Below are 27532 nucleotides of genomic sequence, written 5' to 3'. Positions count from 1 at the left end.
GTGCAGCTCTCGGTCCATCCAGAACTGCCGAATCACATCCTCTGCGGTGGGGCCGGAATCCCTTCTAACCAGCCCCGGAGGGGGGCCCTGAATCCCGAAGGGAGAGCCCCTGCTTTCGTCTCTGCTGCGACTTCTTATATCTTCAAGTTTTACTCTCAAATGGCAGTTTTCCTTCTTTTCTTCCTAAGTTTATGGTGGGGTTGGGCGTAGAGGAAGATACTCGCAGTAACCCCAGAGTACCGGTACTATAAAGTGGTGAGAATACATATATTAGCTGATTCTAGAGCACGGAGGGGCTAGTGAGCCACCCCAGAGAGTTTTAAGAGAAAAACAGACGTGTTTACATCTTGAAAACAATTATCATTAGTGGGCTAGTATAAGGCTTATTTGTGTCAAGTGAGGTTTTTAGGTGTATTTTTAGTTTAACGTTTTAATTTAGTCAACAACTTGTTGAGTAGTTTTTTTCCTTTTTTTTTTTTTTTCTGAAGGTTTTTATGCTCCTATCAACGGGGAGGAAAAGATTAATCTATGTTATCAAAAATTCCTAATGATTTTGTTGTGGGGAAAAAAATCATTTTATAAAGATACTTTATAAATCATGTTTTAAAAGCCTTTATGCTTAATAATACACGTACTGTGAAATGAGAATTATGTAGTGCATTACCATTGTCAGTCTGGTTTTATGATTTCTCTCTTTGCACGTTCTCGTGTACGACTCCACGTGAATGAATATCAATTAGGCTTTAGAAGACCACAGGATCCGCCATGCAAGAATTCTGGAAGCTTTAGAAACCGAGAAACAAAGGATTGCTAAGGAAGTACAAATTCTACAGCAAAATCAGAGTAATAGGGATAAAACTTTCACAAGTGAGTATAGGACGATTTTAGCAGGTATTTTCTAAAGTTATGTATGTTATTTCATACAATTAGTAAAATGTTAATTATCTTTGTATATTCAAAAATTTTTTTCTGGATGTTGCTGACTTCTCTGGATCTAGATAAATTTGTATGAATGATTATTTTTAGGATATTCACTTTTTAGAATATTTAGTTATATAAGCAAATAGTAAACAGAATTCCAAGTATTATTTTAATGTGTATTATGCTTTTTAAAATGTCTTACTCTAATCCTTAATTCTTATTTTATAAGAATTATTAATCTGAGTTGTGCTTAAGCATTGCATACTTCGTTTTCTTTCTCACTTGAAAGTTGTTATTTTTTTGTACATTTCTACATTCCTGTGTAGAGCACAGCATTTTTTTCCAAATATTTATTTATTTATTTGGCCGTGCCGGGCGGCTTGTGCCATCTTAGTTCCCGACCAGGGATCAAACCCAGGCCCCGGCAGTGAAAGCACAGTGTCCTAACCACTGGACCGCCAGGGAATTCCCCAAACACAGGATGTTTAATGTAAACTTTCTTTTTTTAATTATAGAAAGTTTCAAATAAACTATGAAAGCAGAGAGATTACTACAGTAAACTCTTCCATACTTATCATCCATCTTCAACAATTACCCACACATGTTCAGTTTTGTTCCAGCCGTGCTCAATCCCCCTGCCCCCCTGGACTATTCTGAAGCAAATCCCAGACATCCTATCACTTGATCTGTAAATACTTCACTATGTATCTCCAAGTTAGATAAGAACTCTCTTTTCTCTCTTTCTCTGTCACTCTTTGAAGCATAACTCTGATATTATTATTACACCTAAAAATATTAATAATTTCTTACACATCAAATATCTAGTCCCTATTCAAATTTTGTGGACTATTTCATAATTTTTAAAATATATTCGGTTTGTTTGAATCAGGATACAAATGTGGTCCACACCCCCCCTGTGTTTGCTAGATGTGCCTTTTAAGTCTCTTTTAATCTGTCAGCTGGCTCTTCCTTCCTCTCTCTCTGTCCCCTTGTAATTCATGTATTGAAGAAGCCAGGTTGTCTCCCTGTAGAGTTTCGCAGATTCTGGGTTTGCTGACTGTATGTCCAGGCTGTTGCTTAGCTGGTTCCTGTGCCTCTACATACCCTGCAAAGCACCCGTCATCCAGGTTCAGTGTTTTAGCAAGAATACTTGGTAGTTGTGCCGTATACTTTCCATAACTTCTGTTTTTAAATTACCTTGAAACTGTTACATCTGTTGTGAGAGATAAGAACATTGTATTAATACATGTTTTTATTCCTCTTAGGTCCTAAAACAGTACCATGCAATAAATACTTGATTTTTTTTATCCACATGAACAATGAATTTCACTCTTCCAAAAAAATGTTTGTAATGGAATGCTGGTTATAAGTTTGACTGAACAATATAGAAAATGTTTATGATAAAATCTTAAATTTGAATTAGGAACGTGGAATTGTGGACTGAAAGTGTTTTTATGTCCTGATATATCTCTGTTTCTGTCTATATCTATCTATCTATTTTTGAAATTTCAGGCAAAATAAAAAAGGACTGTGGTTCTATTTAAGTTAAGGCTGTAGTATACTTTACCTAATACTTTAAATAAATTAGAAGTTAGGAAAAAAAGAAATTAGAAAAAAAAATCTTTAAAAATATTAGAAGGAAAAGCAGCATCTTTAGCATTTCCTTGTTTACAAAACCCGTATCCTCTCTCTGTGAACTTCAGTTTTCTTCCGTGCCTCCACAGGTGAAAGACCTCATTTTGTATGAAGAATATTTTATTTCACCAGTGAGGCTTGAAGAAAAGTTACTGAGTTATCACCTTCACCTTCTGTGATGCATCGTTAAAACCATTCGTTTGAAGTCAGTTTTTTTTCAGGACATGTTGTGCCTGGTGGTGTGTTAGTGCTCACATACGTGTTCTGAATCTTCTCCGTGTGCTCTCTGCTAGTTCAGCCCAGTTGGAGCTCCATGAAACTCTCCGTGATGATTCAGGAAGCCAATACCATCAGCAACAAGTTAAAAAAGAATTATGTTTTTGGCAGGTGAGTGATTATCTTATTTGTAAAGTAATTCGTTGTTTTAAACTAGTCACGCTTCACGCTTCATGTGATTTTTTTCTGTTTTAGTTTCTCTAAGGACATGGTATCCTACATGCCTGTCCAGGAGCAAGCGGGTGTCATAATCCCCAGGGGCACTTCCAGATTCCCCTCTCAGAGCTCACTCTGGAGTGAAAAAGGCTTTCAGCAATTAACATACTCATATATTTTATAAACAGAATAATTTTAGATGTTTTAGGAATTCACTGATTTTCTTTTGAGTTGAGAATTTATAAGTATTCCACATTTTAAAAGGAATATATAATATTAGAACTTTTAAGAAATTATTATATAAGAAGTTATTTTAATATAGTATATACTAGACATGATTATTAGTATAACAAAAATACTTAACTATGGAGAGATTTAATCAGTGGTCTGAATTTTTATGGGAGTCATTCTAATTCGGAAAACTCTATCTAGGTTATGTATGTTTTAGGAGAAGCATTTTTTTTCTTTGGTTTTTCTTTCAGACATGTTGTATCAGATAAAGGAAGTAGTTCTGACACTTGTATTCAGGTTCGTAACCTGCAACTAGGGGTCTCAACTGTCTGGAGTCTGGAAAAGTTTGAGTCTAAGCTTGCGGCAATGAAAGAACTTTACGAGGTTTGGAATATTATTAACATCTCTATAAACTTTTTGAAATAAAAATATTATATGTAAAAACTTACAGGATTCTGCCAGATTATAGCCTTAATGCTTGAATTGTGTAATGGAAAAATGAAAATAAACTAAATAGTTAACTCAATCTAGAAAAGAATAAACCTAAACCAAAGGAGAGCAAATGAAGGAATCATTAAAAATAAAAGTAATAATTGACAAATTAGAATTTATAAATTCAAGCTTTGGCTCCTTGAAAAGATGAACATGTGATTTTAGGAATGGACATAGCATTTAAATAAAGATCTCAAGCATTTTAAAATTATATTACATTTTTATGTAAATAAGTTTAATAAGTAAGCTAATAAGTTTAATAATTTTCTAGAAAGTAAAGATTTTTCTAGAAAAAGAGAAATTATGAAAGTTGATTTAATAGGTGAATAACCAAGCAATAAATTGAAAAGTTTGTCAGTGAACTAGCCTGGAAAAAAAAATTGGTAAAAAAAAAAAGATGCTGATCCCAGTCAATTTCATAGGTAAGCACTTTTGAACCTCCAAAAAACAGACAAATCCTGTTACATTTAAACTATTCTAGAAGGTAACAAAGAATAGAAAGTGTCACAGTTACGATGCTAGAATAACTGATTAGAATCAAAACAAAACCCACAAAAACTGAAAAGATGATTCAAAAGAGATTTACAAACCAATCTTAATATGAACACAGCTATAAAAATCCTGAAAGAAATGTTAGTAAGTCAAACCCAAGGTTGTATTTAGAGAATATTTATACCATGATTAAGTAGGGTTAATTCCAGGAATGGAATGCAAGGTATATTCACAATAGAAAATACAGAAAGGCTGAAGGGAATCATACAAAAGCACTGACAGTTTGCCTCTAAATGATGGGGTTGCAAGTGGTTGAAATTTTTTTCTTTGTGTTTATATGTATTAATAATTTCCAGATTTTCTACAGTGAATGTGAATTGCTTGTGTAATTAGAAAAACAAAAAACTGTATTGAGGTCATTTGATAATTCTTGCCTTGACATATACATTAAAATCTGATGGGTGAGTTACCTTACATTCGTACTTTCAACTGTTTGTTGCAATATTCTTTACTTATTTTTCCATTTAGTTATACTATTCCTGAATCAATCTCTATATTTATTTTGCTAGCACTTTAATTGGTATTGCTTTAAATATTTAAATTAAAATATAGATTATTATCATGATCAATATATTCAACCAGGAAGTGATTGAATCTTTTTTTTATTAGAAATAATTCATAATAATTTATTCCACAGTTAATATTGACCAGATATTGCTTTAAGCATTTTATAGTTATTGGTTAATGTATTCATTTCCAAAAATACTGATTCATTAAATTAATATTTTGTGTCAAAGCTAATTCAAATTTGTCTCTTTGTTTTTTTATTTTTGTTTTTGTTTTTTTTTACCATCTTTACTGGAGTATAATTGCTTTACAATGGTGTGTTAGTTTCTGCTTTATAACAAAGTGAATCAGCTATACATATACATATATCCCCATATCTCTTCCCTCTTGCATCTCCCTCCCCACCCTCCCTCTCCCACCCCTCTAGGTGGTCACAAAGCACCAAGCTGATCTCCCTGTGCTATGCGGCTGCTTCCCATTAGCTATTTTACGTTTGGTAGTGTATTTATGTCCATGCCACTCTCTCACTTTGTCACAGCTTACCCTTCCCCCTCCCTGTGTCCTCAAGTCCATTCTCTACGTCTGCGTCTTTATTCCCATCCTGCCCCTAGGTTCTTCATGACCATTTTTTTTTTAAGATTCCATATATATGTGTTAGCATATGGTATTTGTTTTTCTCTTTCTGACTTACTTCACTCTGTATGACAGACTCTAGGTCCATCCACCTCACTACAAATAACTCAATTTCGTTTCTTTTTATGGCTGAGTAATATTCCATTGTATACATGTGCCACATCTTCTTTATCCATTCATCTGTCGATGGACACTTAGGTTGCTTCCATGTCCTGGCTATTGTAAATAGAGCTGCAATGAACACTGGGGTACATGACTCTTTTTGAATTATGGTTTTCTCAGAGTATATGCCCAGTAGTGGGATTGCTGGGTCATATGGTAGTTCTATTTTTAGTTTTTTAAGGAACCTCCATGCTGTTCTCCATAGTGGCTGTATCAGTTTACATTCCCACCAACAGTGCAAGAGGGTCCCCTTTTCTCCACACCCTCTCCAGCATTTATTGTTTCTAGATTTTTTGATGATGGCCATTCTGACCGGTGTGAGGTGACACCTCATTGTAGTTTTGATTTGCATTTCTCCAATAATCAGTGATGTTTAGCATCCCATCCTTTCATGTGTTTGTTGGCAATCTGTATATCTTCTTTGGAGAAGTGTCTATTTAGGTCCCCTTAATGTTGTCAGATTATTCTTTTATTTTTCTCCTGAGGATGCTATCGTTTTTGTTTTCTCTATGTTTTCTAAATCACGTTTATTATTTCTGAATTATTTAATGATTTCTGTTGCTCTTATTAGTAGATCTCTTTTAGTATAATTCCTAGTGTCATGTGATTTTTAAAAATTTTATCAGGAATGCGATTTTTTTACTTTTAACATTATCTAGATAATCTATAATTTTGTGAATTTTATAAATGCAACAAAGGAAACGTTTTTCCCTTAGTTGCTAAACATTTTTAACCCATAATTACTAGAAACTATATATTTAATTTTCTTAGAGCCACTGTAGTAACAAGGGTGAAGATGTCTTTTGCGACCCTGAAGATGAATGGGAACCTGACATCACAAATGTTCCAGTGTCTTCATTTTCCAGAAGGAGGTGAGGACATTTGTGTTGCTGGCTTTCTTCCTTCTCAAAAGAACTATCTGTTGTCATGGTGGATATCTGGGAAGGGAACCCAGTATGTCACTGATCAAATTACAGCACCTAGGGCATTAGAATGTTTATATTCAGTTAGAATACGAAGAAATATCCTCAGTATTTTACCATATAAGTTTTAAGAACAACTTAGACTGGCATAAATCTCATTTCCTATAAAGATGAACAGTGTTTATTACTTTACCCTTTCTCAAAAACCTGGCATAGTCTATGACATTTGATTGTAAGCTATAGAGTTTGGAATGCCGTTAAGTTAGTCTGAGCGCCTCAGAGCACTAAATCACGGTGCTCGAGGACTCCTGTACGTGACGCGTGTTGCTTGTTGACTGAGACATGCAAGACCCACCGTCAGTGGCTGCTGCTTCTGCACGCCCCGGTGCTTAGGTTATAGCGAGGCGCATGCTGTAGTAGGAAGGCCTTCGTCCTGGCACTCGGTTAGCCCCTTGCTTCGGTTTTTGAGCAGGACTGCTGGCTGCCGTGTCCTGAGGATACGAGGATAAGTACAGAATACTCCCTGCCCTCCGAGACCTGGCGTGGAGGAAAGTTGGGGTGGGGCAGGTTGATGAAGACCTGACCCGAGGCTGGGCAGGGGCTGCGGAGGAGGGGAGGTCTACGGGCATCCGCGAGGCAGGATCACGGGCCTCGGTGGCTGGTGTGGGGTGACAGTGATGCGGGGCTGCAGGCGGGTCCTGGCCGAGCGACTAGGGGAGGGTGGCGTTCCCTGAGGTGGACGGTAAGGAGACTATTTTGGACGCGGTGAGTTTGAGGTTCCTGGGGGTCATCCAGGTGTACACTGAGGTCTAAGACTTTGTAGAAGGGATTCGGGAATTTTCAGGCTGTAAAGGTCAGTGGCGTTTCATCCAGCAGAAGCATCACCATAGATAGAACGTGTACTGGGTGCCTGCGGAGCAGAGTCTCATTCACCGCAGAACTGCTGCTCTCCTTACCCCCATTTGACAGGCGAAGTAACGAAGGGTTTAAAGAGGTAAGGCTCTTGTCCAGAGTCACCCGGCCTCTCTGTGGCAGAGGGAAGAACAGCGAGTTTCTGGTTAAATGTAGTTTCAACTTCATCGCCTTCAGCACAGCTCAGCGTCCGTTTGGGTTCTAAACCTTTTTAGGCCTCTCTTGGTTTTGACCATGCTTATTTTAAACTCATTTGTATAAACTCTCCTCAAAGAGGTGGAACTACTTAATTACCTGTGACTTTTGCTTTATTTCCTGCATTCTAGCTGCTAAGCTAGAGTAAGAAATAGCCAAGACGTCGCGTTCACGTTATATGTTATGTACGTGGCAGCTCGTATCTCAAGCCGAAGGAAACACAGAGCGTGTGCTTTAAACAGACTCTGGGCTCCTTGAGTGCGTCCGCTGCAGGCTCGTGCTGTGCAGAGTCACAGGTCCCACCGAGTCCTGAGTCCTCGTGCTGGCCCCATGTGGCCGGGCGCCCAGGGCAGGACGTCTCGAGGCTTCAGTTTTCTCATCTGTGAGCTGGAGACAGGGCAGGGGCACCCGTGAGGAGCAGCTGCTTCTCCGGTGACCACTGTGGTCTCCGATACGGGACCGATGACGGTGATGATGCAGGGTTGCTGTGAGGGTTTGAGATCCAACCTTGTCCGTGGCTGTTCTGTGAATGGCAGTTCTTGTTATCGGGCACCTAATGTGTATTGAATAACATGAAATCTTGGGATACACAGAGGATATGATTTCTGATCCAATTCCAATGAAAAGATAAGTGATATCTTTAGGTGATTTGTCCTGAGGACGTCAAAACAGAGGTGGGCTCTGGCACTAAAATGAGCAAACTCGTCCTGGAGTGGAATTGGGCAGATGGGGCCTGGGACACTTGCACCAGCCCAGAGTGGCATAAGCCTCCCAGAATTCAAACCAGCCCTACAGATTCATGAGAGTGTGGTTTATAAATTCCTTTAGATTTAAAAAGTACTGATTTCTTATTGTTTTATTATAAACAGGTATAAGTTTTGTGTACTTAGACGTGTGGATCAAATATGAGCAATAAGAATTAACATTAAAATTTTATCCTATTGACGGTTAATAATTTACATCTTAAATCCCGCTGACTTTTAGGTTGACAATTAGGGAATCAACAGAAACTTAAATTGTTACTGAAAAATCAAAACAACATTTTCTAAGATTTCGAAATCAGGTGTTTTCATTTGGCAGAGATGTTTTTGAAAACTTCTATAATTTAAAAGTATCATTTTTTAAAAAACATGGATTGCTCTTGGTCAGAAACCTTGTGTATGAAGTTTCAGCCTTGCAAGAATGTTTATGACAGAATTGCAGACTCTGAGAATGCCTGAAGGTAATGGACTCTTAATTATGGAGCTTCTAGGCAATGATGTGCCACGCTTTTTCTGTGGGGAAATAGACCGGTTTGGTGGCGTATAAATTTTGATATGTGCTGTTGACAGTTAAAAGTAAAATTTCCCCTGATGTTAAGTAAAAATTCTTTGAAACGAATGTGACAAGCATTTTTTAATTTGAGTTTAAACATTGTTTAACTACAGTTGTGTTGAAAGAATAAGTTTTCCTAGTTCAGACTTAATGGGATAATGTACGCTTTTCTTTCGCTACTAAGTAAAAAAACTGTAACCTGTGAGAATTGATAGTTTCTCTCCCTGTTGTCAGTCATAATTCTGTGTTTCTCTCGTAAGAATTCATGGGGAAATTTTATGTTTGAAACATTTAGGCGACTACAGATAGAATGCTTTTGTTTAACCATCTTTTCAACAAATAGCGTTTTTCTGTGAGTGGCCACCAGTATAGAGGGTCCTGTTAAGGAGAAGACGTCGAAGGTCCCGCTGGACTGAGGTCTGGGGCCCCAGCCTGACACACGGGGGCTGGAGCTGGGGTTTGGAGAGCTGGTCCATACGGGTGGTGATGCGGAAGCAGGGGGAGGCGTGAGTGCAGGGGGGAGGCGGCGCCGCTGAAGGTCCGGTCGTGGGGTCGCCGCCTGCCTTGGGCCGCTGCTGCGCTTCCCGGTGCTGCGCTCTTCGCCCTGTGCAGCAAACGTTTACTTGAGTTTATTCACCGGGACCATTTCCCTGCTTGAAACCCTTCCCAGGATAACTTGCTCAGGATCAGTCCACGCTCCCTTAGCTGGCATCCGAGGTCGGCCCCGGGCTCGCTCCGGGCGCCCTCCCGGCTCTGGGCCGAGTCCTTCCCCCCGAGCGCCTCTGCAGCCCTCCGTGCCCTCATGACTTCCTGTGGACCGTAAGCTCCGTGAGCCCAGAAGCCCTGTTTGCTGTGTCTTAACCACAGTATCCAGAGCCTGTGAATAGTAGGCCAGCTGACCCTCGAACAGCACGGGTTTTCAGTAGCGAACACGGCAGGATTGGGGTTGGCTGAGCCTGCGGAGGTGGAGGAACCGCGTGTGCCGAGGGCTGACTGTGCGCCCCTGATCCCCGCCTCGTTCGCGGGTCAGCTGTGCATTTGTTCTATTCAGCTAATGAACTGTAGGGTTAGACTAGTACCTGAAAATAGTAAGTTCCTGTTCGGTGAACCAAATTAATGTAACCCTTGATGAAAAGATTTCCGTGGAAAACATTCTCGTGGACGTCCCTTCTCTTTGGAGAATTTAAAGCTGTGTCCTTCGCGTTTTCCCATGTGGAGTGTAGCCGCTAACCTCACGGTTTCTGTTTTTCCAGGAGCAGGAGCCTGATGAAGAACAGGAGGGTTTCCGGCTGTCTGCACGGCATAGAGGCCCACGCGGCCCAGGATTTGCATTCTTCACACTCGTCAGGTACTTTTTTCATCAGACTTTGTTGCTTACTGAGAATAGCACCAAGTCTTGTCTCTGCCACTATCTTGTTTCCTGTTCTTGTGCAAATCATTTCATCTCCTGGAAGCTTCCATTTCCTCTGTAAACAGGGCAGACCGGAGACCCCGCCCACTTCTGAAACTCTGTGCTCTGTGATGTATTCCAAGCCTTTAGTTGAGTGACTAGTTCAAATGTGGAAGTCGCGTGTTTGTTCAAAAACGTATGAGGATATTGTTTTCTTCTAAGTGAAAAAAGGCAAAGTGTAGAAGATTATGTATTACAGGATATCGTATGTGTGAGGAGGAGAAAAAAGATGTATACAAACATGCTTATAAATGAATATGCTCTCCCTGAAAGCGCTGGTTGCCCAGGGCATTTGGGGGATGGGACGGGACAGGAAGGAAGACGTCCTTTTCACAGCATATCCTTCGTTTTCTTCTGGATTTTATATAATATGCATGATTTGTCTAAAGCTACTTTAATTTTTAAAAGTTTAAAAGAAAAAGTTATAGGAATTATTCCACTGAATAATTATTTTATGCCAATATTGACTATGTTAATTTTCATAAGAAGGGGGGATACACTGTAATTTATATGTGTAAGTACCTGTAATAATTAAAATTACTGCCTGGTAGCAACAGACTACTGCACAGCAACAGAAAAGAACCACTGATTCGTACAACAACCCAGATGAATCCCAAAACACTATGTTGAGTGAAAGAAACTAGATGATAACGAGTACATTCCACATGATTCTATTTATAAATAGTTCAAAAATAGGCAAAACTAATCTGTCGTGAGAGAAGCCGAGTAGTTCAGGTAGAATGGTGGGTCATGAGGGAGCCTGCTGGAAAGCGGTGGTGGGCGCGTTGCATGTGTTGATCTGAGCGGGGGTCATGCGGGGTACACGTATGTAAAGACAAGCTGTACGCTTAAGATGTGCACACCTTACACTTTACAGAATGTCACTTGTGCCTGAGTAAATGGAGTTTTACAATTACTCTGTAATGTAATAGTCTATTTCCATAAAGGTGTCAGTGGAATATGAGTAGCCATGAAAGAAATTGTATCTCATCTTGCCTTTAAAATAAAGACACTAGGGTTTCTTTTTTTTTTTAAATCATAAAATTATCTTTTAGGAAGATAATTATTATCCTACTACTTGTTTAATATAGACTTTATGTTTACCAGCAAAATTAAAGTTTCTATATCTGCGGTAGCAACTTATTTATTCAGTATTATTTGAGAGTAAGATGTTTTGCAAAGGTACCTTTTCCAGATAACTAAACCTGTTTCAAGGGTCGTTTTTTTTTTTTTAATTGAAGTATAGTTGATTTACAACATTGTGTTAGTTTCAGATGTTCCAGGGTCATGTTTTAAGGGCCCTTTTTAAAAATTAAGATACAAGGGGAAGTCAGACATATAAGAGGTCTTTGCTTGTTTGCAGTTTTCAGAGAGGGAGCTGGAAACCCACGTGTGCATTTAGTGCGAACCTGCCCGGGGGCCTGCGAAGTTGGGGAGGACAGGCCTGCCAGCTTCGGAAAGTCGAGCCAGTGTCTGAACCTCTCGCCTTAGGGGCCGTATGTCGAAACCAGATTTTTACAAGTCTTTCTGACACGCTGATGCTGGACTTGGGGATGCATTCATAGCGGTGCCTCACTAAGCAGGCGTCACGTGGTTACTGTCCGTGGTGACGGGAGGGGCATTGCTGTCACCGTCACCCTGTAGTGACAGAGCTCTGGGCTGGCAGCCCTTTTCTCTTCCCAAATCAAGCTCCTGTCTCGGCTCTCGAATCTTAATAGTCCCCACCTGGTGCCTGTATTTTACTCTGCTTTTTAGTTTGCTGTTTCTGATGGCTTAGGGAGTAGAGCAGAAAACTAATCGTGCATATTAAATGAGAACCCTACTCACGTGTTAGCGTTCCGGGATAAAGTTATTTCCAGAGGCGCCAAATGAGCTCTTACAAGTTTTTCCGTTTACCTCTGGTTTGGACGGTGCTTCGAAAATTATGCTGAGAGCCTGTCTCCCCAAGATGTGATAGATGAACTGTAGACAGCTGTTAGGCTTTCACCTCTTTTGGTTGTAGGATACCTAGAGCAGGGGCTGTCACGGGAAGAGCTGCCGAGAGATCGTCCTTCTAATGTCGTTTGCTCTATTACTGCCTGCTTTTCCAGCTTATAAATTAATTAAGCTTATTTTACTTATATTTAATGTGTTTATATTATTTTATTTTATGCAACTGCCATTGTTTTCACCAATTTACAGTTCCTTAGGTGTTAACCAAAAAGTAAATAAAGAAGGAGGTTAAGCCAATGGTTACGTGGGATATTTGGATTCCCTGTAATCTGTGTCTGTAGCTGCTCAGCTATGGATGGATGCTGTTGAGAGGTTGATGGATTCTTCTGTGGAATTGTGTTTTCCACTTGGTGTATGGAAATAAGGGTGTCTTGAAATAGGAATAGCCTACTTGGAATGTGTGACCAGTGTTCTGTAGCCACTTGCACTGATGGGTTTGTTTGCAAGTACTGTCCCTGGAAACGAGGCTTAAGGTGGCTGTTTTCTGTCGACACAGGCTTCGTGGGGAAATCAAGCCCCGCGTACCCAGACTCAGCAGAATCCTTTCTTCCCGGGGTTTGCAAGGAATTGATTGGCTCATCATTAGAGCTTCTTGGACAGAGTGATGACGAAGAAAGCACTGTGGCGGACAACTTGATTAGTAATTTCCTTAGAATCCACGACGGGGTACTTGCCGTGTCCAGAGCTCATGAGGACCAGGATGAAGACAGTCCGAGTAACTGTAAGCAGCCCCTGCCCGCCCGCTCGCGAGGACCGTGGTCCCCTGCTCTGTTTTGCGTGGCTTTGCCACCTCTGTCATGCGGTGTCCGACGTTACAGTGTCTTCATGCGGATCAGACGTGAGCTCTCGTGCTTGGGGGCCACTTCTTCTCATCACTTTTCTTCTTCTTTCGAAGTGTTCTCTGATGGAGCAAACCAGTCGCTCGCTGTGCAGGTGGCGAGCGCCTTCGAGCGGCTCGTGGTGCTGACGAGACACTGGCTGAGCGGTGTCCCCGCCGGGGCCGGCGCGGGGGCTCCGCCGGCCGAGCTGAGACGGGAAGTGAGGCAGCTGGGAGGCTGCTTGCGGTTGTTTCTGCAGGTAAAGTGATCTCGGGTTTTCGCTGGGAGAGCTCATCTGTTCAGCAAGTGCTTATCGACTCTCTCCTGTTCGCGTCTTGCCCAAAATTCGACCCTTAGGATCTTCAGAAGCCCTTTCTGTGTTGAAATCCCAAGACTGTGGATGTTGGATGATTGATTGATGGCACCGAGACTTCCCAGGGCTTTCTGCGCGCCGGGCACTACAAATGTTAACTCCTTCAGTCCTCACCGCAGCCCCGGACGTGGGCACTGGTGTTGTCACCCTTTTATCGTGAGGAAGTGGAGGCCAGGGAGGGTGTGTCCACTGTTCACAACTAGTAGGTCGTAGACTTGGGCCCAGGTCGCCGCGGGCCCAGCGTGTGCTCCTGCCCCCCAGGCCGCACTGCCCTCCACAGGGGCTGCCGGGAAGGGGGTCGGGGTCTCGCTCTGGTTACGGGTGGGGCTTCAGCGTGCGGTGAGTTAGTCACAAGCCTGCTGGCACGGGGGCAAGGAAAGTAATCTTGTTTCCCTGTTTACCTGAAGTCAGATAAGATGAGGCTTGGCTGTAGGAAGAGGTAAGGTGAAAGCTTCCTTTCTCTCATGAAATCTGGAGGCGGGCTTGGTGGCTGCCTCGGGACCCCGGTTCCTTCCGTGCAGCTCTCGGCTGGGCCCCGAGCGTGGCCCCAGGCTCTGTGTCTGCCGCGTCCAGGGCTCCAGGGAGGGTCAGCGCCCGGGATGGAAGAAGGGGCCTTCTTTTAAGGAGGTTTCTGGGAAGTGCATTTTTATTCTGGCAGCCGTGTGACCAGGGAGCCCTGGAGGAGGAGGACATGGGGGCTGATGCTGGAGAGACCCCGTATCTGCTGATGCCCGGACCTCCTCCGAGAGACTCCGCACGTACGAGGGGCCAAGGCAGAAACCCAGAGGGACAGGCTTTGTAGCAAAGTGTTCTAGATACTTGGACAGATCCTGTAGTGCCTCCCAAGACGTTCCAGCCCTCCTGCTCTAGTGGATGCTTAGTTGCGTCAGATGCCTCCTGGGAGGCTCTCTTTATTGACTGACTGAACGTACTGGTCCAGTGTTGAAACTAGACGTCTGCTTTCCATTGTCCATTATTCTCCCCTAGGAGGTCTTTGTGGGGCTCCCCGAGACCTGGCCACACGTTCCTCCTATTAGCTCCTCTGATAATAACCCTGTACGTTACCCGTTATGCCGTTTAATGCACCGTGCCAGTGTGGGCAGTGAGCTCTCGGCAGGTGGACAGAATGTGGTGTCCTTTCTCATGAGGGCTCGCTGTGTGATCGATGCTCGGTTGGGTCCTTGTTATTGAATTAATTATAACCTGACATTGGATGAAGGGTCACTTTGGATATATGTCACGAGGAAACAGAGTAACCATCATAAGGAGGGTGGGCTGCAGGCCGGTGGGGACCGGGGGCAGGGGCAGGAGGGCTCGGACAGCACAGGCCCTGAGAGCGCGGGCCGCAGGGTCACCCCCGGTCGCCTGGGCTCCAGCCGTGTGGAGGCGGGAGGGCTGGGTGACTCGGTCGGCCTCAGATTCTGGAGGTGGTGCAGGATAGGAAAAACCAAACCCAACCCACCGCTGGCGTTTGGAAGTCCAGTGTGTGAACCGGGGCTGGATTAGGTGTGCGTGTGTCCTTGCAAAGACTTTGTGACTCTCCTGTCCCCCACCTAGAAAGTGAAGCAGCAGTGCCGACCTGGCGAGGCTGCTGGGACGGTCAGTCAGTGGGCTGGTGTCCCAAGAAAGGACCGCAGAGGAGCTGGGGTGGAGCGTTCTCCCGTCTCTTCCGTCTCGAGGAAGAGCACTTTGACCGTAACTTAGGGCTGTGGCCTGTTGCCCTGTGAGAAATGCTTTCCATAAGGAATCAGGACGGAGAGGACAGGTGACCTGGAGGGAGGTCAGCTGAGCTCAGGAGACGCTGAAGTTCAGCTGGCAAAACTGGATTTAGGAACTAGACTCTGCTCAAGTGTAGCTTGAGCGTCCTTACCTTGCAGTGATGCAGGTAGCATATTCCAGGAGGCAGACCCGGGAGGGGTGCCTGAGCCGCCCTCCCCGCTCCTCTGGGGGACGTGGGGGAGCCTTTCACTTGCAGGGTTTCAGGTCTTCCCTCCCCCTTCCCTTCCCCTCCTTCTCCTTTGCCCTCCCCACCCCCCATAATAGGAAGTGTCCTGGTTACCCATCCGTCACTCGGCCCCGGCACAGGGAGCGCTCGGCCGCCGTCTCACGTCTTGCTGCTGCCTGCTTGCCTTCCGTCTCCTATTAGTGCAGAAGCTCTCTGAGGGCAGCCTGTATCCTAGTCGTGTCATCACCGTCAGAAGCTATGGGATCGCACGTTGTCTGGTTCCGATCAGACTTTGATGAAGCACGGTCACTGTATCGATGAATGCAGAATCCATTTTCTTCAGACTGGTCTTCTTGTTCTTACCTCCCCTGGTAATCTCATGTATCCGATACCCTGGTCCATTTTTATCTTACAGGGATGCTCTTCAGATATTTCATCAATGGTGAAAGAGGCTCAAAAGCAAGTGATCCAAATTGTACACCAAGCCATCAAGTACGCGGGGCAGTTAGCAGCTCTTAGCGGGGACCAGCTGCGCTCCCTGGAGAGCAGCAACTGCGGGGCTGCCAGCCTCCAGGTAACTCGGCAGCGTTCGTGGTGGAAGGCTTCATCTCAGGGCACGGTAGAGGCTTCTGATAGTGGTGTCACTAAGCAGGAGAAGTGTCTGATTTTCAAAGCGGCACATACTTTACTAGTTTAGCAGGAGATTGGAAGCTGTTACAGTCTCAGTGGTTCAATGTACCTGACGATTTGGGATCCTCACCGTGCCTTCCGGATCCTTGGCTTGATGGTAGCCGTCTGTTCTGGAGGGTGGGTGCTCAGCCAGCCAACGTGAAGAATGTAATTACGTTTGCATGTAATTCTAGAAAATGTGTATTTGCTCGCTTTAATTATTCATGCTACTGAAAACATAATATTGTATTAAAACGTTCTAGCAACACAGTGTCCTGTCTAAGAGGATGAACATTCTTTAACATATAATATGTGGAATACAAAATTACAGACTGGCTAATTTTTTTTCCTTATGCACCGTTAGTTCTTATTCTAGCTTATGTTGAATTAATCAACTTGGAATGTATTACAGTCCTGAAATAAGCAGAAAATATAACTTAATTATTTGGTAATTTAAAAAGAATATAGAACTTGAATTTGCCAGTTAACGCTTAAAAACTTTTTCTAGGATGATTTCATGGGTGCTATTTGTGATGGTGTAGGCTTGGGAATGGAGAGTCTCCTAGATTCTGGACTGGAAAAAGCAAAAGAACTTGAGCGTGAACTCCGAAGGCAGAGTCCCCAAGATGAGGTAAGACGAACAAGGGAATGTCCTGTATAGTACCAGCCAGTACGTAAAGTTGGTTTTTAAAAATAGTTTAACTCAGTCAGTGATTGAGGTTTTTATAAATTTATATATTTTAGCTTGTGTGGGATTGTTTTTTACTGAAGAGGCTGTTGACGTCATCACTCATGGTGACATTTCCCAAGTTACACCTGAGTCACTGCAGCCCCTTTTGTGGCTAGTGCTTTGCGGGTCCTGCCACGGCTGCGGCTGGTGCCCGCCGGGATTCAGCCTGGGGATAAACTCTGAGCGGACGGAGTGTGTCAGCGACCCCTAGTGGCCACTTTCCGCTTCTCTTTTTCTTCCTCGTCTTTGTTCAGGACTCTGCTCTTCCACTTGAGAATGGAAACTACCATTTATCGATCCACTGTCTTGAACAAGGGGAGCTCACATCAGTTGTCTCGTATCAAGATATAGGACCAAGGGAGATGTGGGTGGCCTCCTGGGACAGGCCTGCCCCTACCTCCTCCAGCTGATTCATGTCAGAGCACAAAGCCAGTGCTGGCTCGCGGGGGGGCTGTGAGGACAGGCTGGATCTCGCCACAGGAGGACCTGCGTGTGTGACCCGGCTCCGTCACCTTCCAGCAGTTGTTTACCGAGTCACTCGGTGTCCTGACCCTGTTTCTTCACCTGTCATGTGTGATAACACCTGTGGCACAGGTTGTGAGCCGTTTACTTATTAAATAACTCCCGGTAGCAGGTACTGGACCAGGTGTTTACACGGAGTAGAGGCGACCCTCACTCACCACCTTGCGGGGGGCGGCGGTTACTGCCGGTCCCATGGCTTCACTGAGCCGGGGCATCTGGTCGCCCTGAGTCGGGGGTCTTACGTTCTACCTGCTTGACTCCCACAGTCAGCCTGCCACGTGGAACTCACTGATCACGCACCAGTCTTCTCTGTCGAGAGTTTGTATTAGTGAGTCGGGGATTCGGAAGGTAAAAGTTCAAACCTTGCGACAGTGGCTTTCAGGTTGGTCTGTTCTAGAATCTTGTTGTAACACCTGTTGTTAGAACCACATCTGAAGGAGCTCCCCGGGGACGCTCGGGTTCCTGAGGTCACCCACGTGGGTGAAGATTTACGTACGTGTTGGTGATCTGGGAAAGGCAGTTGCATGGAGGACTGTCGGCTCCCACCCCTCTGGGTGGTTGTTTACAGGAAGGCGGGGAAAGTGAGAGTTCTTTTTTCCTTTTAGGGAAACCTTTGCATTGGTGTATTTCTAGCTCCCTTAGCTGAGGGGAAGCTTCTCGTGTGAGCCGGAGGGTCTCCCCGTCCTTCCGTCAGGTGATGGGGCTTTATCTCTGCCCAGAGCAGCTCAGAGCTGGGAGACAACTGATGCTGAGTTGCTTCCCCAGGTCCTGGGTAGCCTTGAGCAGCCGCCTGAGCCTCGGTTGTACCATTTACAAGGTGAGGACGCACCATGCTCACTTCCTAAAGCTGCTCTGAGCATCCTACGAGAGTAAGAACAGCGCACAGGAAATCCTAACCGTAGACACTCTGCTTGCACTTTCCTGTCTCACTTTGTGTCTTGTTTTGTTTTTAAAATAAACACATTCCAAAGGAGCTCACATTGCCACTGACTCAAGGTCTGTGGGTCTGATTGTGTCCGGGGGACGTGAAGCTGATTTGGGTTCCTGGATGCGGCTCTGCAGGCGGGGCGCTCCGCCAGCGCAGCTGTCGCCGGAGCCTGACTGTGCCCTGCAGCGGTGGCGGCCACGTTCATCACTAACACTTTACTTACCACTGTTTGCAGAGTAGAATTTCTGCTGGCAAGGAGTGCAGACCGGTGCAGAGTAAGTTAATGAACAGTGCAGGTGGAATAGTGCGTGTGGGTGTGTTTAACGGGTGGTGAAGCAGGTGCAGGTGTTGGCGCTGGTTTTTTTTTTTAATGAATACTTTTTTTTTTGAATTGTATTTTATTTATTTTTGTATACAGCAGGTTCTTATTAGTTATCCATTTTATACATATTAGTGTATACATGTCAATCCCAATCTCCCAATTCATCCCACCACCACCCCACACCCCCGTGGCTTTCCCCCCTTGGTGTCCATACGTTTGTTCTCTACATCTGTGTCTCTGTTTCTGCCCTGCAAACCGGTTCATCTGTACCATTTTTCTAGATGTCACATATATGCGTTAATATACGATATTTGTTTTTCTCTTTCCGACTGACTTCACTCTGTATGACAGTCTCTAGGTCCATCCACATCTCTACAAATGATCCAATTTCGTTCCTTTTTTATGGCTGAGTAATATTCCATTGTATATATGTACCACATCTTCTGTATCCATTCGTCTGTCGATGGGGGCGCTGGTCTTGCTTTGAGGAGATAAACAGCTAAAGGGTCAGGCCCCTCGTCACAGAATTGATGGGATCTGCATTTCCATGTGGACCTCTGCTCCCACCCCATCCTCTCCTTTCCTTTCTGCAGAAGGCCACAGCTGTGTGCTCACGGCGGGGGTTAATTTATCGTATTCTTAAAAGTTAAACTCATAAGAACCTACAGAAGGAGAACAAAATATCTGAAGAAATACAAAATAGGCTCAGACATAAGGCATTGGAGTTATATTTTCAAGCTGGAGTCAAGGCGGAAAAAACAGAATTTGGGTGGTCTTTTTTTTACCACAGAGAGGAAATTTGGGTTAGACCCAGGGAAGGGCTCTGTGGGAAAAGCCAGTTATGTGCTTCAGCAGCTCGCGTGGCGGAAATGCTGCAGGATACGTCTCCAGGACAGAACCAAGCAGCACAAGCAACAGCTTAGAATGGGGGGGAAGGGGGAAGGGGGGAGGGGGGAAGGGGGAAGGGGGGAGGGGGAGGGGGGGTCCCACCCGGGTTCTGACCTAGGCCTCGGGGTCTGGTTCCGTGTTGTAAAGTGAGGACAGGTGCGTCTGCAGCACGGGACCGTGGTGGAGAATCAACTGAGCATCAAGTAGTAAAGCACGTGAAAGTGAACTGGCTCAGACAGACAAAGATACGTGCTGTGTGAGCTCGTGTGTGTGTAGAATCTAGAAAGCCCAAGCTCACTGAAACAGAGGTCGGGGTGGGGGGGAGTGGGCCGGGGGGCAGGAGGTGCAGACTCGCAGCTGTAAGGTAAACGAGTCCGGGGCTGTGACGTGCACGGTGATGGTTGACAGTACTGTGGTGTATGTTTGAACGCGGCCGAGAGAATAGATCCCGAAAGTTCTCAAGAAACAAAATCGTGTAACTGTGTGAGGCGACAGATATTAACTAGACTTGCAGTGATCATTTTACAGCACATACAGGTACTGAATCACGCTGTACACCTGGAACTAATACAGTGTCGTATTATCTCAGTTTATCTCAGTGAGACTGGTGAATGCATAGAAAGTTCTGAGAGTGTAATATTTTTCTGGACACATTAGTTATCTACCCCCTTCCAAAGGAAGTTTTGGAAATTTCTTTTCTATAAATATTTAAGTAGACAAATGCTGTTACTATAGCAAACATCAGAGGGTATCCACATTTAATGTAGAATCTGTGTGTGATTTCTTTTTTTTAAAATTTTTAATTAATTAAATAATTAATTTATGGCTGTGTTGGGTCTTCGTCTCTGTGCGAGGGCTTTCTCTAGTTGTGGCAAGCGGGGGCCACTCTTCATCGCGATGCGCGGGCCTCTCACCATCGCGGCCTCTCTTGTTGCGGAGCACAGGCTCCAGACGCGCAGGCTCAGTAATTGTGGCTCACGGGTCCAGTTGCTCTGCGGCATGTGGGATCCTCCCAGACCAGGGCTCGAACCCGTGTCCCCTGCACTGGCAGGCAGATTCTCAACCACTGCGCCACCAGGGAAGCCCCTGTGTGTGATTTCTTTAGAAAGAAATTCCACTTATATGATTTAGACACTTCAGTCTCGTGACTACTAGACGAGAACTCTTTTCCCTGGCAGATCTCATGGAGTTCCAGGATTTTTATACTTCTAAATAGTTATTTGTATAACAAAATATTTTAACTTTCTCTATAGGTTACCAAACAGATGAAAGCTAATGCCATAGGATTGATTGAATCCCTTGAAAACCTCTTTGCTGAGTGGAAAACAGTAAGAAAAGCATTAAATTGTTTTTAGGTTTAATTTTGTTTAGTGTACTTCATTTGGTTCCAGCATGGATGTGTTTATTTCAGTTTCTGTCTTTAGCCAATGACTCCTCTGTGCACATTTAGTAGAAGCAGGTACAGTAGCTCTCAAGCTTCTTCCTCTTGGCGTCCTAGCTTACTAGGTTTAGCGATGGATAAAATACTTGACAGAAATTGAGTAGTAGTCATGTATTTTATCTGTTTCTTCCTGCTACTGGCTTAGTAACTGTCAGCTTCTGCTTGAATAGTCAGCATAGGCTAAAAAATTGTGTTTAATAATCAATATGCTCAAAGATTTTAAAATACAGGCAAATTAGATAAATTATTTTATTCTCATGTCACAGGTAAATAGAAAAATATTATAAGCTAAGTATATAATCAGTGTGTTACAAAGGAGAGAAATTTTTGTGGCTTGAAAATGTTTGTTTAAATAAAATAAACGGGAGATATAAAGTTGAACTCTTAAAAATTAAATAAATTTATCTTTTATGATATTGGATAATAAATGGTAGGTACTGCTGTTTTATTTCATTCTCATGTAATAGGATATTGGACTTTGATTTTAAATTATTTTAAAAATTTTATTTCTTTTGAAAACAATAACTGTTAATATTGTATTGTGGTCTGGCTTCTATCAGTAGAAGTGAAGCACTGGTGAGGAAATTAAACTCATTGTCTTTCTTGAAGATAAAATTTTGGCAATTAAAATCATTTTGAATAAGCCTTAACTGCCATGTAACCCATTGTATATTTTTTAAACTATGAACTTTATCTACACAGAAAAGCTTCAGAACTCAAGTACAAGAAGAAAATTCTGGATACCAAGATTTGAAGAAGATGCTTAATTTTGCCCCAGAATTCTTGAAGTTAAAACATTGCTTAGAGCAAACTATTCAAATTATTATTTCTGCGCTGAGAGGTATATACTGCAAATGGGATTTACGGTTAATCAGAATTTGACAGTTTGAGGAGTCTCAGACATCTTCTCGTTTCTAGCCTGATTCATTCACTGGGGCCTGCTCAACGCTCCTTCACTGACATTAATTACCTGTAGGAACTTGTGGGATTGAATTCCCACTTAACATCTGTAAGTTCCTCTGCCTCAGTTACTAGATCCTAAGAGGCAGGTTGCTTACTTAGCAGATAAACTGAATAATCTTAAGTGGTTTGAAATTGCCTCGCGGGGTCACTTTGGCTTAAAGGACGTCTCGAGTCCATCACAGCACTCACTACGTGGTGAGGAACGCCGAGGGTGACCGCCTTTCCCTTCTCCTTGCACAGGGCGCCACGGCCACGTAGCACTCCTCCGGGACTGTGTCCAGAGTCTCTGCAGCTCGGCCAGGGGTCTCCACGGCGACCGAGCCCGCCACAGGGAGCTGGAATCTCGAGCCACCTCACTCCTCTTGGGTTTTGAATTTGAAGAAAGACCTGGTTTGTTGGGACCCTGGGAAGCTTGTGATCGGGATCTCAGAGCAGCAGGACGAGAGCAGCGTGAGCCAGACAGGCCCGGCCCCCGGAGGACCCGAGGTGTACCCAAGCGGGTGTATGAGCTCCCGGGCCCGGCCCCGGAGGGCTCAGAGCAGGGCGCGCTGCCCACCCAGGAGGGCGCTGGTCAGGGGTCTCCCGCCGCTGGAGAGCAGAGCGACCGCTTCACAGACCTCTAGTCTGTGGGTGGCCTCCTGTTGGGCGTGGACATATACACGCAGTGGATCCTGATTTCACATGCCTGCGTGTGCGCCCAGAAGTTTCCCAGCAGACAGTTTAAAACAGGTATTTACCATGTTGGAACTTTGTGGCAATAGGATGGAATTAGGAGTTCAAGGCCAAGTGAGTGGCCCTTCCTCTGGTTTTCCGTCGCCTTGAATTGTAAGTGTTCATCTTTGACGCTGGCGTGCAGTCTCCGGTTGGCTCACTAGCCTGTCGGTAAAGGGTTTTTGTGCTGATTGTGGTGATTATAAGTTATTTTCCTGTGAGTGGAAACTTTTGTGCCTGTATCTGTGCTCCCCTGCAAATAGCAACGATGAGTTTTATGGTGAAACTGCTAAAACAAGTCTAACCAGAGCAGCTTCACTTGCACTGGTAAATCTAAAGCTCTTTTCTTGAAGGATTAAATGGCTGCTATTTTGAATAGTGTGTTCAGGACACAGTTTCCTGTTTCTTTCCAAATTATAAGTAGCTTCCTAAGTATAGTATAGTTTCTATTAACAGTGCGGCTTGCAGGCATATTAGTTACTTCATTATCTGTTGGGGGTCATATTAGGGGCTGTGCGAGTATCGTTTACAACCAATTAAATACTGCCAGAAGCACACTTGACGGTTGGATGAGGTTGGGAGACCAGAGGCTGGGTCTCTTCTTGATAATCCTTGTTTGATAAACGAGCAATGAGAGTTTGTACGTGATTTGATGAAGATTAAAGATGCTTACTGTATCTCACAGCTTAAAAAACCCTTTATCTACAATCAGGTAATAAAGATGATATTGTACTTCAGGCATCTTCCATTAAGGAAATAGTTTGACATTTTTGACGGCAGAAATGTATGTAAATTGAAGAGATACACAGTGACCTTGCTTGGGTGATGTCAAGCATTTCTTGGAGAAGAAGTATTTTAACTAACCTGGTCCTTCCCTCTGCCCTTTTCACTCGCAGACAGACTGCGTGCCTGGCACGGCTGCTGGGAGCCAGCTGTTGGTGCCAGGGCTGAGTGTGATGATTTTCTCATTAGGCGGAGCTTGTTCTGACACAGTGACCAGTATTTATTTACGGTATTAATGAACCGTGTGTTTTCAGGTGCTTTAAAATGGTGCAGTGTAACAAATGTCCTTTTGTTTTCTTTTTTCTTTTATTTTTGGCATTTGAGCTTGTATTCTTTCTGAGGTTCCGTATGTATTTGTCATAGCTGATGCTCTACCAAGTGGCGCTTTGATATGAAGTTTTACGAAGAGTAGGTGTACGGACAAGGATCCTCTTTGAAGATCTTCTTAAAGTATTAGTTTGGTGGGTTTTATCTTAATTTTCAGTATTTAATCTTTTGCTTTCTAAACTCATGACTTCATTGGTCAGAAACCATTTTTTTATTGTCTTTGTAAAATTTTGTATATACATATATTTATACTCTGGCTTGTTACACGATATTTGAACCAAGGGTGGAAAATACATTTGCTATTAGAATCATGTGTGCTAACAAGACACGTTACAATAAAGGAAATGCCTTCAACAGGTCTCGCCTCTTGGTCTCAGTTCTCGCTCCTGTTTGTAAAGTTAGTGTCTGTCATCCTTTCCCATCACCAGTCACAAGACCATTGTCATTGTGCCTACAAGGTCGCCCCCTGGGGGCACCTGCCACGTGTAGACGGTCACCGTTTCAGAGACAGTCTCACTCCTCGCCTGCCTTCCCCACGCCTCCGTCACCCGGCCGGACGCTGGCCCCACTGCCCTTCCTCCGTGGAGCCGCCCGTCGGCCCCTTCCTCTCCATCCCCGAGGGCGAAGCTCGGCCAGGAGGCCGCTCGTGACCCACGTCACCCCCCGGGCCCCCTGCTCCGTTGTGCCCAGCGCCCACGTCCAGGAGACTCTTCTTCAGCCTCTGAGCTTATCTCCTCGAGTCCTCCTCCCCAAGAACAAGCGATGCCCAGATACGGCGTGTGGTGTTTAGTCCTATAAACACGTCCCAGTGTGCCACCCGCTCCGGGCCGCCCAGGGGGCCCAGGCGTCCGGCCTCCGGGCTTTGGCCGACTCGGAAAGCATCCCTCCTTCTCTCCACCTCGTCTAGTCCTGCCCGTCTCTCAGATTCTGGAAGTCTCTCAGCCATATTAACTGAACGCTGGTGACGTGACGGGCGGGGCCCTGTGACGCTGAGGAGACAGCAGCAGAGGCCCTTCAGGAGGAGGACGACAGGTCACCGCAGCGGTGACGCGGTGTGGCCGGTGCCCCGACGCGACGGGCAGGAGGCTCCCCACCCGAAGGCTGAGACGAGCAAGGTCGGACGCGGGACGAGGGGCAGCAGAGGGAACTGCATGTGCAAACCTGCAGGACAGGGGGGTTGGGGCGCAGCCATTGGGGCTGGGCTGATGCGGGGGGCTGAGCGGGGGGCTAGGCCAGGAGCGTCCTCACAAGGACATCAGGAGAGGCCTGGCCCCTTAGCAAGGCCCTTGCGTGGTTTTAAGCTGGGAGGTGATCTCAAATTTGGATTCTAGGAGCATCCCTCTGTGTGGGGGGTAGAGCGTGGGTTGGAACGGCTGGGAGGTGGTCTCCAGGACGCCTGGACCAGGGTCACGGATGCAGCTGGAGACAGTGAGTGGGTCCTAGAAAAGTTTGGGGGGGAAAACGGACCAGACTTGGTGACCTGGCGAAGGGAGGACCAGGGAACAGAGGGAAAAGCCTGCTGTCCAGACGTTCGGCCTGAGCAGCCAGGTGGGGTGGGTACCATTGACCGGGGTAGGAAACTCCAGAGGAGGGTGCGTGGGGAGGTGGGCTCGTGCACCACAGCTGCTGTGACAGGTACCACAGCCGGCAGCTGAAACAGCGGGAACTTAGTGTCTCCCAGTCTGGCGGCCAGGGTCCAAGTTCAGGTGTCAGCGGAGTTGCTTCCTCCTGAGGCTGAGAGGGAGGATCTGGTCCAGGCGCCCTGCGCCCCCCTCCCCTCCCCAGGCTTGTGCATGTCTGTCTCCAAATTTCTCCCTTTTATCAGGATAACAGTCATATTGGATTGGGGCCTCCCTTAATCCTCTCACTTTTAACTTGATTATCTCTGTAGGGACCCTCTCTCCAAATAGGGTCACATTCTCAGGTGCTGGAGGTTAGGATTTCAGCATATAAATCGGGGGGGTGGGGGACACAGCCCAACCCCTAAGAGGAGCTGTAATGAACTTAGATTTCGATCTGTTGATCTGAGTTCTCTGGACACATCCAAGGCGTGGTGTCCAATAGGAAGTTGAAAATATGAGTCTGAAGCGTGAGAGGGTTTACGGGTCTTTTATATTTTCATGCTGTGGTGTGTCTTTCCCTTTTTCATATAAACCTCATCGCTCCAATCAGTAGGTATGTTGCCTGATGGGAGTTTAGTGAATCATTTAATTCTTACAGTGGCTTTATCATGTAAACATAAGCACTCAGCCCCATTTTACAGAAGAATGAACAAAAAATTTTGAGAATTTGAACTATTTGTCCAAAATCACACAGGGAGAAATAATTAGAATTAGGCCTCAGATACAAGTTTATAAACTCCAAATATCACACTTCTTTGTAAATCTCAGTAGATGGAGGGGTAGAGGGAGGAAGAGAGGCTTGGATGATGAATAGAAGGAAGAGTGGATGGTTGGATGGATGGATGGATGGATGGATGGATGGATGGATGGATGGACGGACGGACAAGTGGATGGATGGATGGGTGGATGGGTGGGTGAGTGGGTGGGTTGGTGGATGGATGGATGGGTGTGTGGATGGACAAGTGGATGGATGGGTGGGTGGGTGGGTGGATGGATGGATGGACAAGTGGATGGATGGGTGAGTGGGTGGGTGGGTTGGTGGATGGATGGATGGGTGTGTGGATGGACAAGTAGATGGATGGGTGAGTGGGTGGGTGGGTGAGTGGGTGGGTGGGTGGATGGGATGGGTGGATGTGTGGGTGGATGGGTGGGTGGATGGATGGATGGATGGACAAGTGGATGGGTGGGTGGATGGATGGACAAGTGGATGGATGGGTGGGTGGGTGGATGGATGGATGGATGGATGGATGGACAAGTGGATGGACGGGTGGATGGATGGATGGATGGATGGATGGATGGATGGGTGGGTGGGTGGATGGATGGGTGGATGGGTGGGTGGATTGGTGGGTGGATGGATGGATGGACGGACAAGTGGATGGGTGGGTGGATGGATGGACAAGTGGATGGATGGGTGAGTGGGTGGGTGGGTGGATGGATGGGTGGATGGGTGGATGGGTGGGTGGATGGGTGGGTGGATGGATGGATGGATGGATGGATGGATGGATGGACAAGTGGATGGACGGGTGGATGGATGGATGGATGGATGGATGGATGGGTGGGTGGGTGGGTGGGTGGGTGGATGAATGGGTGGATGGGTGGGTGGATGGATGGATGGGTGGATGGGTGGATGGATGGATAATGACAAGAGCTCACGTTTGTTGAGAATTTACTGTGGGCAGTTCCTAAACTAAAGCAGTGTACATGCAGCTGCCCATGTAATCATCAGACAGCTCTACGAAGGAGATGCTGTTGTTTTCTTTACAAGCCAAGATGAAGGAAGTGAGGCTTGGGGTGGGGGTGATTCTCCTGGGGTTATAGGTTTAGCAAGTGGGTGGAGCCTAGGTTAGAACCCAGGCCTGTTTCAGGATTTTTAGTCTCTCTGCTAATTAATGCAGTTCTCTGAGAGTGTACGTGCCACTGCAACATTCAGATCCTCCCTGGTTTCGTTTGAGTCTATAATTAGTCAGTACGCATTTTTTTTAAGACTGTAGGTGGGCAGGATGACAGCCACCGCTGTGGGAAGCCCCTTCCTCTCTTTGCCCCTCTGAGAGCCGTCTTGCTGCCATTCTGGGTGCCATCATGAGGATCATAAACTTTAAGGCATTCATGTTTTAAATGTCTTCTCATTTTTTATCCGCC

General features: G+C 45.2%; 1 protein-coding gene across 1 annotated transcript in view; it reads left to right on the top strand.

The window, feature by feature from the left end:
- Positions 1–22573, top strand: part of KIF14 (kinesin family member 14) — a 47298-nt gene extending 24725 nt beyond the window's left edge. Inside the window, exons 18-29 of the mRNA XM_059937416.1 lie at positions 741–867; positions 2850–2943; positions 3471–3603; positions 6337–6437; positions 10163–10257; positions 12848–13072; positions 13247–13428; positions 15903–16061; positions 16665–16787; positions 20800–20874; positions 21690–21828; positions 22191–22573. Coding sequence (XP_059793399.1) covers positions 741–867; positions 2850–2943; positions 3471–3603; positions 6337–6437; positions 10163–10257; positions 12848–13072; positions 13247–13428; positions 15903–16061; positions 16665–16787; positions 20800–20874; positions 21690–21828; positions 22191–22573 — 1836 coding nt within the window. The remainder of the gene's footprint in view (positions 1–740; positions 868–2849; positions 2944–3470; positions 3604–6336; positions 6438–10162; positions 10258–12847; positions 13073–13246; positions 13429–15902; positions 16062–16664; positions 16788–20799; positions 20875–21689; positions 21829–22190) is intronic.
- Positions 22574–27532: the final 4959 nt, after the last annotated feature.

This window comes from Balaenoptera ricei, chromosome 1 (genome assembly GCF_028023285.1).
Source record: "Balaenoptera ricei isolate mBalRic1 chromosome 1, mBalRic1.hap2, whole genome shotgun sequence".
NCBI classification, from domain to species: domain Eukaryota; kingdom Metazoa; phylum Chordata; class Mammalia; order Artiodactyla; family Balaenopteridae; genus Balaenoptera; species Balaenoptera ricei.
This window is presented reverse-complemented; position numbering and strand designations above follow the sequence as displayed.